General features: G+C 36.4%; 2 protein-coding genes across 2 annotated transcripts in view; one reads left to right on the top strand and one right to left on the bottom strand.

Moving 5' to 3' along the window:
- The window catches only part of UBASH3A (ubiquitin associated and SH3 domain containing A), a 99,846-nt gene that overhangs the window by 69,595 nt on the left and 15,747 nt on the right, over positions 1-14,504 (top strand). Inside the window, exons 7-10 of the mRNA XM_020973877.2 lie at positions 1,314-1,437; positions 4,930-5,029; positions 11,858-11,980; positions 14,031-14,123. Of these exons, the coding sequence (XP_020829536.1) occupies positions 1,314-1,437; positions 4,930-5,029; positions 11,858-11,980; positions 14,031-14,123 (440 nt within the window). The remainder of the gene's footprint in view (positions 1-1,313; positions 1,438-4,929; positions 5,030-11,857; positions 11,981-14,030; positions 14,124-14,504) is intronic.
- Positions 8,404-9,246, bottom strand: LOC110199151 (putative monooxygenase p33MONOX). Its single transcript, XM_020973880.2, is given in 3 exon segments — positions 8,404-8,798; positions 8,801-9,189; positions 9,192-9,246. Coding segments are annotated over 3 exon segments (645 nt in total). The 5' UTR covers positions 9,214-9,246; the 3' UTR covers positions 8,404-8,564.

The raw sequence follows: 14,504 nt of genomic DNA, 5'->3' as shown, positions 1-14,504 counted from the left end.
GGAGACAGTCACTGATTTCAAGGAGCTCACATTCTAATGGGAGTGATAATACATATGGAAAGTTTCAGCTGCATGTCAGAAAGAAAAGGTCCCATGGTCTCTAGGGCACAAGAGCAAAGCATGTGATAATGCCTTTTCTTTAATGTAGTTTCCACTGATAAAAACATGGTAGTTTTTGATATTGAACCATTTCACAGAGCCAAATTTGTTATCAAGAACTTTCTTTTCTGGGTCTTCAGTAGCACCTGCAGGAAAATATGCCAGGCTATATCTCAAGACCGGCTGCTTCGCTAAATGATGGCTGTGAGTTTCAGGGGGGAGGAGAGGGGGGTGCTGTCATTGTCCAGGGCTCTTGTGCTAAGCATAGGAAAAGGCATACCTTAAAATATTTCTGTTCTGTATCTGATTAGCACCCATAATCCATTTTCTAGGATGTTAGCTTTCTTTTTTTCCCTTAGGAACAGGATTCAATGGAAGGCATTGTTTCCTGAGAATTTGAATAAATACTGATAAGGTTTCCTTTCTTCAGATAAGTCTTTTTAGTTGAATAAAAAAAAGGCTTTTTAGTCAAACCACTTGACTAAATGTTTTTATACCTTTCCTTACCCATATGATAAATACTTTTCTTAGGTATTTACTACATTTGTTCATTGTTGATTGTCTTCAAGGCCCCAGATCAAATATTTTCTCTGTGATAATCTTCCCTGCCTCCCGATGTCTAAATGGAATGGAATTCTCTGTCATCTGAACTCTTATAGTATGTCACATCTCAATGCATTTTCATATTCCTAACCTTGTTTCATGGATTGCTAAGGCCAAAGAATTACTTACTTACTAGTCTAACTACTAGAGAGGAGGTGAGCAAGAAAGTGAACAAAGTCCATCACTAGGACCACGCTTGAAATCCTTTCTAGCTTAGAAAAACCTAGAACGTGCACTCTCATTTCCTAGCCTTGGAGAACTGAGGGTCACTTCCACCTTATAATAAGTCAGTAGAGTAGGACTTTCTACCTTTTATAATAATGATTTTATCAGTAACAATGCTTTATTCTTTTTGTATCCTTCACAGTGCACATAGTAAGCACTTGACAAAATGCCTTGTTGAATGAATTTAGTAATGATAATCTAAGATTTCAAGACAGCAGACTTTATTAAACACCAAACATACAGTTATGTGCAAGCATGCATCACAAATATTTTTTGATGCTAATGATACGTTTAGAATGTTATGATAAGTGCTACTTTCTAAGACACAAACTCCAAACCTCTGACTGACTTTCTCAATATCTCTCTTGCTTCTATATTTCTAACAGAACTTATACATTTAGTCTAGCCATTGGTCTAGACCCCAAGGACAGTGAACACAGTACTACAATGAACTCTAAATTCCATCATTCATTAATGACAACAAAAGCAAGCAAAATACAGGCTTTGAAGGTAATCAAAATTTTCATATTAAAACTACTTATATGTTGACAGCCACACATTTGAATGAAATATTATACTTGTAAGGAAAATTCATGTAAAATGTGCTCTATCAAGTCCGTCTCATTTTTTAACATTGATATATTCTCTGTTTTTTAATATTACCTTAGAAATTGCACTGTATTAGCAATAGAAACTTTACACTGTTGATGAGACATAAAGCCTAATTACCTAATACCCGTCCTGCATCCTTCTGGTCACATTTGAAATGGATCTTCTTTATATTTGGACTTTTTTCCCAAATAATAATACTTGGCATTTTTATACCTGAGCTACTAGTGAGATGAACAAAGATTGTAACAGAGAACTGAATTTGGCATAAGATTGTGTAATTATGGGCTCTTGGCTAGGGAAAGGGTAAATATAAAGTGAGTCACAGAGAATGCTTGGGTGTAAAAGTTCGTTGATCTGATTAAGATGTCTTTAAATTGGAAATGGAAGAAGAAAAAAAGTGTCTCGATATAGACACTTCATAGACACTTGGACACTAAGCCAAATGCATCAGAGAACAGCAGATATAACACAGGAAAAATGGCAGCTCTGCAGAAGTAGAATTCTGAATTGAACTGAACTAACAGAATATTAGTGTTGGAACGAACCTTCTAAGATACTTAGGTCAAACCATACCTGTACGAGAATACAACATTACTAGAGAAGCATTCATTAAGCCTTTTCTTGAAGACTTTTATGGAAAGGGGACTCTCAGAGCCAGCCCAATCAACTTTGAAATCACTGTAATGGTGTAGGAAGATCCTGTCTTCCATGATCTGACCCTCTTGTAAGACTCCATATCTGACTGAAGGATCAATCCACTGCTGAGCTGGGCCCTGAATGCTCCTCAGGGCTGTGTTGGTAGACCTCAAATTCTGGCTTCTGGATTTCTGGTGGTTTAATCTCCTGACTTTTCAAAGTTCACAAGATTGAAACCTAGTATAATACTCCTTCATCTAAGATCAGAAAAGAATAGACACCACAGAGAATTAACAGAAAAACTATGTACACATGGGCCTTGTAGTAGCAGTGCCACTGGTGAGATAAAGACGCAAGGCCTTAGTGCCTTTTGAAGTAATTTTCAATTCTGGTTCAGCAGTCAATAGAAAAACTGTGCTTAGTCATGTGGTAGCAGAATAAAACCAATATTTACACTTGCCCTAAAGTCTGCCCGGAGATTACATTGGCTCATTCGCCAATCAGTTACATTAGGAAATTAGGAAACTGTACCACCTAACTATATATACCAATCAAATTGCTGAGGGAACACTTTTTTAAAAAAATAGAGAAAATAGCAATACAATTGATTTGGAAGAATATAAAAATTAGAAACTGAAAAAGGAGACATCTGGTTAAGATAACAATGTAAAATGTCGCAAAGAAGTCTATTTCTTCCATATTAACCTGAGCAAATATCTGAAAAGGAGCCCAAAAATACCAATTACAAAAAAAAAGAAACAGAAATAAGTTCTTTAATCGAGTCCAGTAATAAACAAAACAATGACCAGAAGCTTGTCAATATTGGTAGGGAATTCAACATCAGGGAAACCTGTGCTCTGGTGAACACAGAAGAGTAAAGAGTTAGGGAGAGGGGTCACACTAGGGAAAGCAGGAATTGCTCCACCAAATAGACCTGAAAGTTAGGCACTGAAAAGGGAAATTGCAAGACAATAAGTAGTTACCTGAAGCCAGATCCTAGCCCCAGACCAGGGGTAGGGATCCTGTGGCCTCAAGGCCACATGTAGCCCTTTGACTGAATTCAAACTTGTTCTGTGAAGTTTGGATTCAGTCAAAGGACTGCACTAGGGGACCTAGAAGGCCACATGTGGCCTTGAGGCTGCAGTTTTCTCACCCCTACCCTAGACTATCAGAAGAGGACAGAACCAGACTCCAAAGGCCTGACATATATACTCCTGGAAGCACTGGGAGCCACAGCAGGAGACAGGGCCAATTCAACAACAAGGAATCAGTACCCCTATAGCTGTGCAGGAGACCTGAGACCAGTAGGATCCTTAATACTGTACTGGAATGAGTCAGGTACCCAGAAGGTCATGCTTTCAACTCCTGATTAGGGATTGTGAAAAGAGAAGACAAAGACCAGCTGACACTAGTACCCTCAGTAGACCACTGGAGATTAAGACCAAAGCCAAGGAATCAGGCACACATTGGGCCCAACACCAGGCACCCTATCTGAAATGGCATCACTAGAGGCAACCAGATGGACTTAAACAAGATTTAATCAACCCATTCAAAAACACCAGAGGAGGCTAGCCCAAGCACAAGATCCCCCCCCCAAAAAAAAAGAATGACAAAAAGCATAAGTAAAAAGAACAAAACAAACAAAATGAAGTGCTAAGCCTTAAAAAAGCCCAAGGTAAAACCCCAATGAGAGAGTAACTCCACAAGAAGTAGTGCCATAGAAAGGAAAAAACACAAAACCTGAAGATTCACAAAAGCACAAAATGAGTTGCTGAAGCATAATTTAATATAATTTATAAAAATTCAGAACATCAGAGGTAGTAATCATGATCTCAGGCAAGGCAACAGTGAAAAAAAAAACATGGTTAAAAGAAATAAGCAGAGAAAGTGTGGTAATACATAAAAGCATCAGAGAAAATTAAATGAAACCAATACTTAATATATAAATGCCAGATAGCATGATATCTAAGCTCTTGGCTTGAATGAAAACTTGACTGAATTGCTGAGAGAAATAGAAAGCAAAACTATAATTGTTGGTGTCCTAAATGTGACCCTTAAAAAACTTTTAGATAAATTCTAACACAGTCAATAGAGGAATGGTCTTTTGAGGAATGATCCTCAAAATGGTCCTTGAAGTAAAGAATTTTCTCTGAGAAAATAAAGGAAAAGAGGCAGAACATGCACAATTCAAAGTCTTGCTAAGAGGCCACAATTTTCAATACTATTTTTAATATTTCCAATTCTTTGGAAGCTGTGAAAAGTAACCTTTGGGAAGTAAAGAAGACCTAAGCAGAATTCACCATAATTATAGAGGAAAAGTCCCTACGAAAGGAAAGTCCTATTTCTTTGTCAGTGTGCTGCAATATTATTAGAAGTAATGACTCTTAGATAAGGCAGTTTGGTTTTAGAAGGGATTTTTTTTAAGGCAATTGGGGTTAAGTTATAGAAAGAATTTAGAAAGAATGTTTGAAATCACAAGACCTGTGTTCAAGTCCTTCTTACTAGTTGTGTGATATTGTGTAAGACACTTAGGTTTTCACTTTGTCTTTTTTCACATTTTTTCACTTTGCACTTTCTCTTCTGTAAAAAGAAGATAACAGTCCTTGTCTCACCTGCCTCACAGAGTGGATTTGAGGACGAAAAATGTAAAAAGCATTTGATAGTCTGTAAAAGCACTACACAAATGTAGGGCTTAAATTACTATAGCAAATGTTTGATGTTGAAATACTATTTTTTTCTTTCTTATTTTCTCAGGTACTGACACATAGAAGAAGCCTTTTGGTGGTGCGTCATGGGGAAAGGGTAGATCAGATCTTTGGGAAGTCTTGGTTGCAGCAATGTTCAACTATAGATGGTAGGTTAAGTCAAACTCTGGATCCAATTAGATTGATATGTTGAAATCAATTCTCCATCTATTACACCAGTTTCTTCATTATTTGGTACACATTGTACATTATATGGCAAGTGCCTCAAATTGGCACCTTTAGATTCTACTTCACTTTAGGTTCAAAATACTTACACAATACTCTGAGTCCTCCTTCCCACTCTGGATACATCATGGTTCCACCCTCGCCTGAAAACAAACAACAACAATAAAAATAACCATGCCATTAATGACACTGTTAACTACACAACATAAAATTATAGTGAAAACAGGAAGAATTTGCTGAATATTACAAGCCTCCTCACCAGGAGCAATGCTTACCATCAACCAGATCTACTTGCTCTTACTCACCGATGATAATGCCCAAAGAGGTGGTTTGTCATTGGGCTAGTGATTGGCTAAGCAGAGCTGCAAACCCAGTTATCTGACTTGCAGTTCATTGTATTTTGTACTACAAGAATGTTCATTTTAATTTATCTTCTGTACAGTGTAATACGGAGAGGAATTTTGGGAACTTAATCCAAGCATCTCAGGTAAAAATCATTATAAAACGTATATTATGTACATGAAACATAGCAGGAAGAGGAATTTTTAGAATTTAGAAATATAGTAATCAGAAGTAATCTGGGCATCTCAGGTGAAGTATGTTCTATTTTGTTGTACATTAAAATCCACAATACACATAAATTCCTTTGAGGAACCTATCATCCCTTTTATCAAGTTAATAAGCATTTGGTAGTAAGTAGGAAACAACTCCAAAAAGAGCTAAAAACACTTCAATTGCTAACTTGCAATTTGTATTATGTAAGACTACAGTGAAATGCTTCTTCAAACAAAAATTCTATGCATTTATTGAGCGCTTACAGTATTCTAGACATTCTGCTAGATACTAAAGGGAGTACAAAGAATAGAGCTTATAGATGGGTAGTGGGATAACAGCTAGGCACACCGTGGAAAAAAAATAACCAGTGAAATTAAAAAGATTGAGGAAAGATCTTGTATATTCTCCTTCCCCCTAGCTACTTTAGTATCTCACACCTATCTAGCCTCCACACAAAATTCAGCTATAATTTATGTTGTTCTAAACATTAAACTCTTCTGGAGAGCTGACTATTTTCTTCGGGCCTCATACTTTAAAAACCACCTAATCAAGAGCAATGTGCAGAAGATTCAGCTTGAAGACAGTTCATGTGAAAAAGGCCTGTAAGTTTCAATGGACTACAAACTCAATACATGCCAGTAGTATCAGGAAGCAATCAAAGAGAGCTACTGTAATCCTAGGCTAAGGAACGTACAGAAAAAAGAAGGTGATAACCCTGCTTTATGTGGTCAGACCACTTCTAGAGTATTGTATCCTGCTATAGTTATCACATTTTAGTAAGGCCATTGAGAAGCTAGAGGACATCAGGAAATATGGTTAGGGGACTCAAAACTAGTTTACTTGAGAATCCACTAAAAGAATTGACATTGTTGAAGAAAAGACTTTAGAAAGATATCACATTGTGTGTGATCCTGGTGCTTAAGACATGTTTGGTTTGATCAACCAATTGAACTATTTCAAAGACTGTCATTTGGGAGAAGAAATAAGCTAATACTGCTTGATCCTAGGAAACAGGACTAGTAACTAACTAATGGGCAAAAGTACACAGAAAATGATTTTCAATTAAATTAATATCAACAAGCAATTTGTCAAATGTCTGCTATGCTAGACACTATGCTAAATGCTAAAGGAATACAAAGACCAAAAAGGAAATAGTCCCTTCAAGGAGCTTACATAACATGTACTCAGATAAGTAAATACATATATACATAGGTGTGTGTATGTATACACATATATAACTAACATTAACACCTTGGGAGATCAGAAAAGACCTTCCATAAGAGGCAGCACTTAAACTAAGTCTTAAGGGGAGCTAGAGATTCCAAAAGCTAGGGCAAAAGAGGGAAAATATTCCAGGTTGGAGGAAAGCCTATGGAAAGGCATGGACAATACAAAAGGAGTGTCACATTTGGGGACTAGTAAGTAGACTAGTTTGGCAGAAATACAAAGTATATGAGGGGAAGTAACATGAAAATAGTCTAGATTCTAGACTCTAGAAAGATAGTTTGGAAGCAGCCTGTGAAGGGTTTTAGTTTGCATTTTTTCCTGTTTGCAGTAGGGAGTAGATGAAATCTCTCGTGCAGGGGAATGGCATAGTCAGACCTGTACTTTAGGAAGATTATTTTGGCACCTATGTAGAAAATAAAGGGAGAAACTAAAGGAAGACCAGGTAGAAGGTTACTGAAGTGGTCCAGTTCAGAGTTGGACTCCCTTAAAGAAAGGGAGTTGGATTCAAGAAATATTGTGGGAAAAGAAATGAAAAAAACTTGATAACTAGTTTGGATAGGGGTAAGTGTGGGAATGGCTAGTGAGATGGAAGAATTGAAGATGGCTCTAGGATTATGAACTAGATGACTGGCAGATGGTCATGCTTTAAACAGAAATATGGAAGCTTTGAGGATGGGAAGATTTTACAGAAAAAACAATTCAATTTATACACATTAATATTGAGTTGCCTTGCATAGCATATAAGGGAAAACATTTACCAATCAGTTGTTGATACAGAAATAGAGCTCAGAGAACTAAAAAGGTAAATTTTGCCATCACCTATGGTATTGATAGAGCAGCTAGGAGATGCAATGGATAGAGCTCTGGGCCTGGATTCAGGAAAACCTGAGTTCAAATCTGGCTTCAGACACTAGTTAGCTGTGTGATGCTAGGCAAGTTACTAATGGAGAAAGAAATGACAAACCAATCCAGTATCCTTGCCAAGAAAACCCCAAGTAGAGTCACGAAGAGTTGGACATGACTGAAATGACTAAACAACAACATTATACTGATACTTTAATTCAAGGGATCTGATAAGATCACCAAGAAAGTGTAAAGAAAGAAAAGGATCTAGGGGAAATGAGATTTACATTCACAGTTAGGAGGTATGGCCTAGCAACAGAGACTGAGAAGAAGAGATTGACTAGTGTGAAAAGAACCAGGAGTGAATAGTGCCATAAAAACCTGAAGCTAGTATCCAGGAGAAGTGGTTGTTTCCAGTGCTGCAGGAATGTCAAAAAAGTTGAATATTTTTTTTAATTTTTTTTTATCTTGGGTAAAATATGCAGAACAAAGTCTACTAGACTTTAATTATTTCCCTCATCCCCTGCAATCTAGTTCTATAGATCAGTAACTGGCTGTGATCAAGTGTACTTTGAGAAGTTATTCAGACCAACTTTGGGACATTACAGAATAGGTTTGTCTGCATTAGAAGGATTCAAGCTTTGCTACAAATATTTAAAAGAAACAATCACTACTTCCCCAGGAATATTATCTTCAGCAGAATTGTAAATGAATGACATCATTCCTATGTCAAGTGCAAGATGGATGGGAAGAAAAGAAAAGTCTAAGATACTCTCTCTCTACATAACAGTGGTCAGCAGGGAAAGCAACTTTGCTCATATGAAAAGGGGAGCTTTAGAATCCTGTAGGAGTCAACACATTCATGTCCCTTGGTTTGATGTTATGGGTTCGTGGAGGTGGTTTCTTTCCTTCCATCATGGGAAGGTCCATCTTAGGTGGGTTGAATGCTGCTGGGTCTTCTGCAATTCTAGTAGCCTGAACCTGAAAGATCTCCATTGGTGATGGCTTCTGAGTACCTCTGTAGGACTGGACACTGAAACCCAAGTGGGATTTATGAAGGGTTCTTGTCTTGGTCCAAAAAGGCTCCATTTTTCAGATGAGGGTTTGTCTCTATCTCCATTCTCAGAGTCCATGCTGCAGATATCTAGTCCAGGTAAGGAAGTAGAAGATCCATGAGTAAACCAGCCTCTAGGCTTTTGCTTGGGAGAAGAATGGGGTGTACTACTTGGAGAAGACTGGGTTGAAGCAGTCAGTCTATCTTCTTTTGCCATTTCTCCATTTTGTAACTTCAATTTATGGACTGCCTCTGCCACACGGTAGTACTTGGTTTCTTCTGTGGTGAGGCCTTTATGGGGAGTGTATCCTGCGTCTGTCAACCCTGCCTGCTGTTCAAAGTGATGGATGCTCTCTTGTGTCTGTTTTGTAATCAGAGAATTCATGATGAGATGCGTAGCTTTGCCTTCACCACTGGGGCCTTGTTCATTTGGTCACTGGAAGCTGAGGGATTAACAGAGAAACTATTTTCTCCTTCCTCAACAGCTGGATTTCTGTGAGGAGAGGGGTGGGATGGAGGAAAGGGGCATGGGAAGAGACCGTCCACAGCCCGAGGCTCTGCCACAGACAGCAACCTGAGCCTAACAAGGCTCCAGGCCCCCGTCACTCCCTAAGCGCCGAAGCACAGGGCGAACCCAGGCCATGAGGCAAGCAGCGCCAAGACCCAAATGGACCTCAGCTAGGAGAAGTACAGTCAAGGCCTGAATATTTTTTTTAAAAGGATGAATATTTGGGGGGAAGGGGGAAGCATTGGATTAAGAGCCTAGACATTATCTTTCAAGAAATTATCAAGGAAAACTGCTGCGTTCTTCTAGAACCATAGGGAAATTGAAAGAATCTACCAATCACCTCCTGAAAGAGATCCCAAAATGAAAAGTCCCAGGAATATTTATAGCCAAATCCCAGGTCAAGGAGAAAATATTGCAAGCGGCCAGAAAGAAATAATTCAAGTATGGTGGAGCCGCAGTAAGGATAACACAAGATTTTGTAACTTCTACATTAAAGGATCAAAGGACTTGGAATATGATATTTGAAGGGCAAAGGAGCTAAGATTACAAGCCAGAATCACCTATCCAGGAAAACTGAGTATAATCCTTCATGAGGTGGGGGGAGGGATGGACATTCAATGAAATAGAGGACTTTCAAGCATTCTTGATGAAAAGATCAGAGCTGAATAAAAAACTGGACTTTTAAATACAAGACTCAAAAGAAGCATAAAAAGGTAAACGGGAAAGGGAAATCATAAAAGACTTAGTAAGGTTAAACTGTTTTCATTCCTATATAGGAAGATGACACTCGTAACTCATAAGAAATTTCTCATTATTAGGGCAGTTAGAAGGAGTATGCATAGACAGAGGGCACAGGTATGAGTTGAATATGAAAGGATGATATCTAAAAAGTAAAATAAAATAAAATTAAGGAGTGAGAGAGAATGAAATGGGAGAAAAAGAAAGGGAGAGATAGAATGAAGTAAATTGTCTCACATAAAAGAAGCAAGAAAAAGCTTTTAAAGTAGAGGAGAAGAGGGAGAGTTGAAGGGGACTGAGTGAACTTTATTCTCATCATAATTGGCTCAAAGGGAATAACATGTATACTCAATGGAGTATAGAAATCTATCTTACCCTACAGGAAAGTAGGAGAGGAAGGGGATAAGAGAAGTGGGGGAGGGGTGATAGAAGGGAGGGCAGATTGGGGGAGGGGTAGTCAGAAGCAAAACACTTTGGAGGAAGGACAGACTGAAAGGACAGAAAATAGAATAAATAAGGGGCAGAGAATAGGATAGAGAGAAGTACAGTTAGCAATCATAACTGTGAAAAAAATTTTGAAGCAGGTTTTTCAGATAAAGGCCTCATTTCTCAACTATATAGAGGCTGAGTCAAATTTATAAAAATAAGAGCCATTCTCCAACTGACAAATGATCAAAAGATATGAACAGTTTTCAGATGAAGTAATCAAAGCTATCTATAGCCATATGAAAAAAATGGTCTAACTCACCATTGATTGAAAAAATGCCAATTAAAGCAATTCTGAGATACTACCTCATGCCTATTAGATTGACTAATAGGACAGAGAAGGAAAGTGACAGGTGTTGGAGGGGATGGGGGGGGGAATGAGACATTAATGCACTGTTGGTGGAGTTGTGAACTGATTCAGCCGTTCCATAGAGCAATTTGGAGCTATCTCCAAAGGACTATAAAACTATGCATACCCTTTGACCTAGCAGTACCACTACTAGCTCTGGATACCAAAAAAGAATTTAAAAAAAAAAAGGAAAGGGACCTATATGTACAAAAATATTTGTAGCAGTTCTTTTCTGATGGAGCAGAGAATTGGAAATTTGAGGGGATGCCCGTCAACTGGGGAGAGGTTGAACAAATTGTGGTATGTGATTATGATGGAATGCTATTGTGCTGTAAGAAATGATGAGCAGGATTCTCTCAGAAAAACCTGGAAAGACTTACATGATCTGATGCAAAGTGAATTGTACTATGTACAAAGTGACAGCAATATTCTAAGATGATCAGCTGTGAATGATTTAGCTATTCTTAGCAGTAAAATTATCCAATACAACTCTGAAGGACTTATGATGAAAAATGCTATCCATCCCCAGAGAAAGAACTGGTGGTGACTGAATATAGATTGAAGCATACTTTTTTTATTTTCTGTATTTTTCTTGAAGTTTTTCATTTTGTTTTTTTTGTTTGGTCTATGTTTTCTTTCACAATATGACTAATATGGAAATATTTTGCATGACTACACACGTATAACCTATATCAAATTGCATACTTTCTCAAAGGGAAGAGGGAGGAAGGGAACTCAAAGTTTTAAAAATGAATGTTAAAAATTTTTTTTACATGTAACTGGGAAAAAATAAAATACTAAATAAATTCCAAAAGGAGAAGAGGTTTAATGACTACATGTTAGTCACATTGTAGAAAAAATTGGCATAAGTTTGATTAGATGACCACTGAAACATCTGGAATCTTGAGCTTAGATAGTAAGATATTTTAAAATACAAATTTTCACCAGTTTAATTAAATTAATTGTAACTAAAACACTAATTTTTACCTTAGGAAAATACTATAGACCAGATATGAACTTTCCTTCTAATCTGCCAGAAAGGAAGAATGGACTCAAAAATTTTGAAAATGATCCACCCTTATCTTCCTGTGGCATTTTCCAGTCCAGACTTACAGGTATGTATCAAATTTTTTCTTTAATGTGGCATTAATACCAAAAATGGAAATTTTAAACTATCTGTATAGAAAGTACAAAGAGGTGAGGAGATTCATCACTTTGTATACAATTGATAATTTTTAAATAAAATTATGCCTCACATTTATTTTTCTTTAGAATCTATTACTTCATTTTTCACCTAGTTTTATATCAGTTCAATGATTTATTGCTTTCAGTTTAGTTAATTTATTTATTTTCAGGATTTCTATATTGGTATTTAATTGAAGTTTGGTTTTTTTTTTAATTGTTGGGTTTGTGGTATTTTTAGTTACATTTCCAATGCAGTGATGGGTTCTTTCTTTTTTTAATCTATTACTTCTTCAATTCAATATTATGTTCAAAATTTTACTTTCTCCATTATAGACTTTTAGGCCTGAGAGGGAGCTTAGAGAATATCAGGTCTGATATCCTTATTTAAAAGATGAGGAAAATTGGTAATTCCAAAGACTAGGAAAGGACTCACATGACCAAAATTCCAAAGAAAAATGGTTAACAGTCTGAAAGATTTAGATCAAGTCCTCACATCATACACCAAGATAAGCACCCAACAGATAAAAGATAAATAGAAAAAGTTGGATCTTAAACAAATTAGAGAAGGAAGAAAGAAATTCATTTTTGGATCTGTGGATATGGAAATATTTCATGTTTAATGAAGTAATAAAGAGAAACATAAAAGGTAAAACAGAAAATTTTTGATAATGTAAAATTTAAAAGTTTTTGCTCAAATAGTTCTAACATAACAAAATTAGAAGGGAAACAGGTAGCTGGGGGGGAAATCTTTGTAGCAAGTTTTCTGATAAAGGTCGCTTTTCCAGAATACATAAGGAACTGATTCAATTTTATAGCACTAAGACCTACTCCCTAATAGGTAAATGGTCAAAGGATATGAAAAGACAGTTTTTAAAAGGAAGACATTTAAGCTATCAACAATTATATGATAAAATAGAACCATTCTGTATTTTATGTATTTTATTTGATGCAATGATATGACTATGAGTCCTGTAACCACAAAAAAAAAAAATCAAAGAGAAAAAGGATCTCTGTGTACAAAAATATTTGTAGCAGTTCTTATTGTGGTTGCCAAAAATTAAAAACTAAGGGGAGTCTACTGTTAGACTACATAGTGGTATATGAATACAATGGAATACCATTGTGCTATACAAAATAATGATATGGACAGTTTCAGAGAAAAGCAGGAAAACCTTTATGAACTGATGAAGAGTGAAGTGGGCAAAACTACAATAATAATTTATACAAGGATGACACCATTCTAGAGAGGGGGAAAAAATTGAAAAGTTTTAGAGCACTGATAAAAGCAATTATAAACCACAATTCCAAAAAAAAACGAAGATGACACATACCATTTACCCCCTGAAAAAAGAGGTGATGAAGTTAAAATACATAAAGAAACATAATTTTTGGACATAGCTAAATACATTTTTGCTGACCTATGCAGTTGTGTATTGAGGACTTTCTATTTTTATTTTCTTTTTTTTATTATCTGCTCAAAGAGGAGAAATGAAAGTAGCAGAAATTAATTAATTTTTCAAAGTTCATTAATTGAAAATTTTTAAATAAGCTTTTTTAAAAGATAAGAAAGATGAGTCACACAAAAATGAAATAACCTGTTACAAGTCATTAAACTAGAACTAGAATCTAGATATCCTTAAATTCAGATAATCTTTCTTTGCAGCACATCAAGCTATTGTTTGACTTCTTTGTGTCTGTACATGTGACTGTGTAGATGAGTGTGTATATGAGCACAAATTTCCACCTACAAATCAGTTTTACTGGCCTATACTCATTCTGTATGTTTTTTGTATTAATGAAAACAAAAATTGTCAAAGGGAGGGAATCTATAGCAAGAGATATCCTGTTTCCATTTTACTGAGAGGGAATTTAGTTAAGTCCATTTCTTTTCCCTATAGATCAATAGAAGGAAAACAACTATAACTCATCCACGGTTAAATTTAGGTTAAAAGGAGGAATTGAATGTCTTTTGTTTTCCAGGAGAAGCTCTACTAAACAGTGGCATCAAAATTAGCTATATGTACTGTTCACCAGCACTTCGATGTATACAGACAGCAAAACACATCCTAGAAGGTAAGTGTTAAATATTTAAATGAGTTTCCATCACTTCATTACAAACATTGTAGGGAGCAGCTAGGTGGCAGCTAGGTGGCACAGTGAATAGAGCACCAGCCCTAAATCAGGAGGACCTGAGTTCAAAATCTGGCCTCAGAACAAACACTTGACACTTACTAGCTGTGTGACCCTGGGCAAGTCACTTAACCCCAATTGCCTAAAAAAAAAATTGTAACGATTATTTACAGAATTTTATAATGGTAGCACTAAAATGAACCTTAGAGTTCATCTAGTCTGATCCCTTCTCTTAACAGTTGAGGAAGTTGAGGCCCAAAGAGGTTAAATTATTTTCTTAGGGTTACATAGCTAATTAAAATAGCTAGTAAATGGTAGACAGGA

The sequence above is a fragment of the Phascolarctos cinereus genome, unplaced genomic scaffold (assembly GCF_003287225.1).
Source record: "Phascolarctos cinereus isolate Bilbo 61053 unplaced genomic scaffold, phaCin_HiC Scaffold_726;HRSCAF=1367, whole genome shotgun sequence".
Taxonomy (NCBI): Eukaryota; Metazoa; Chordata; class Mammalia; order Diprotodontia; family Phascolarctidae; genus Phascolarctos; species Phascolarctos cinereus.
The sequence above is the reverse complement of the archived record's forward strand: the minus strand, read 5'-3'. Positions and strand labels throughout refer to the sequence as shown.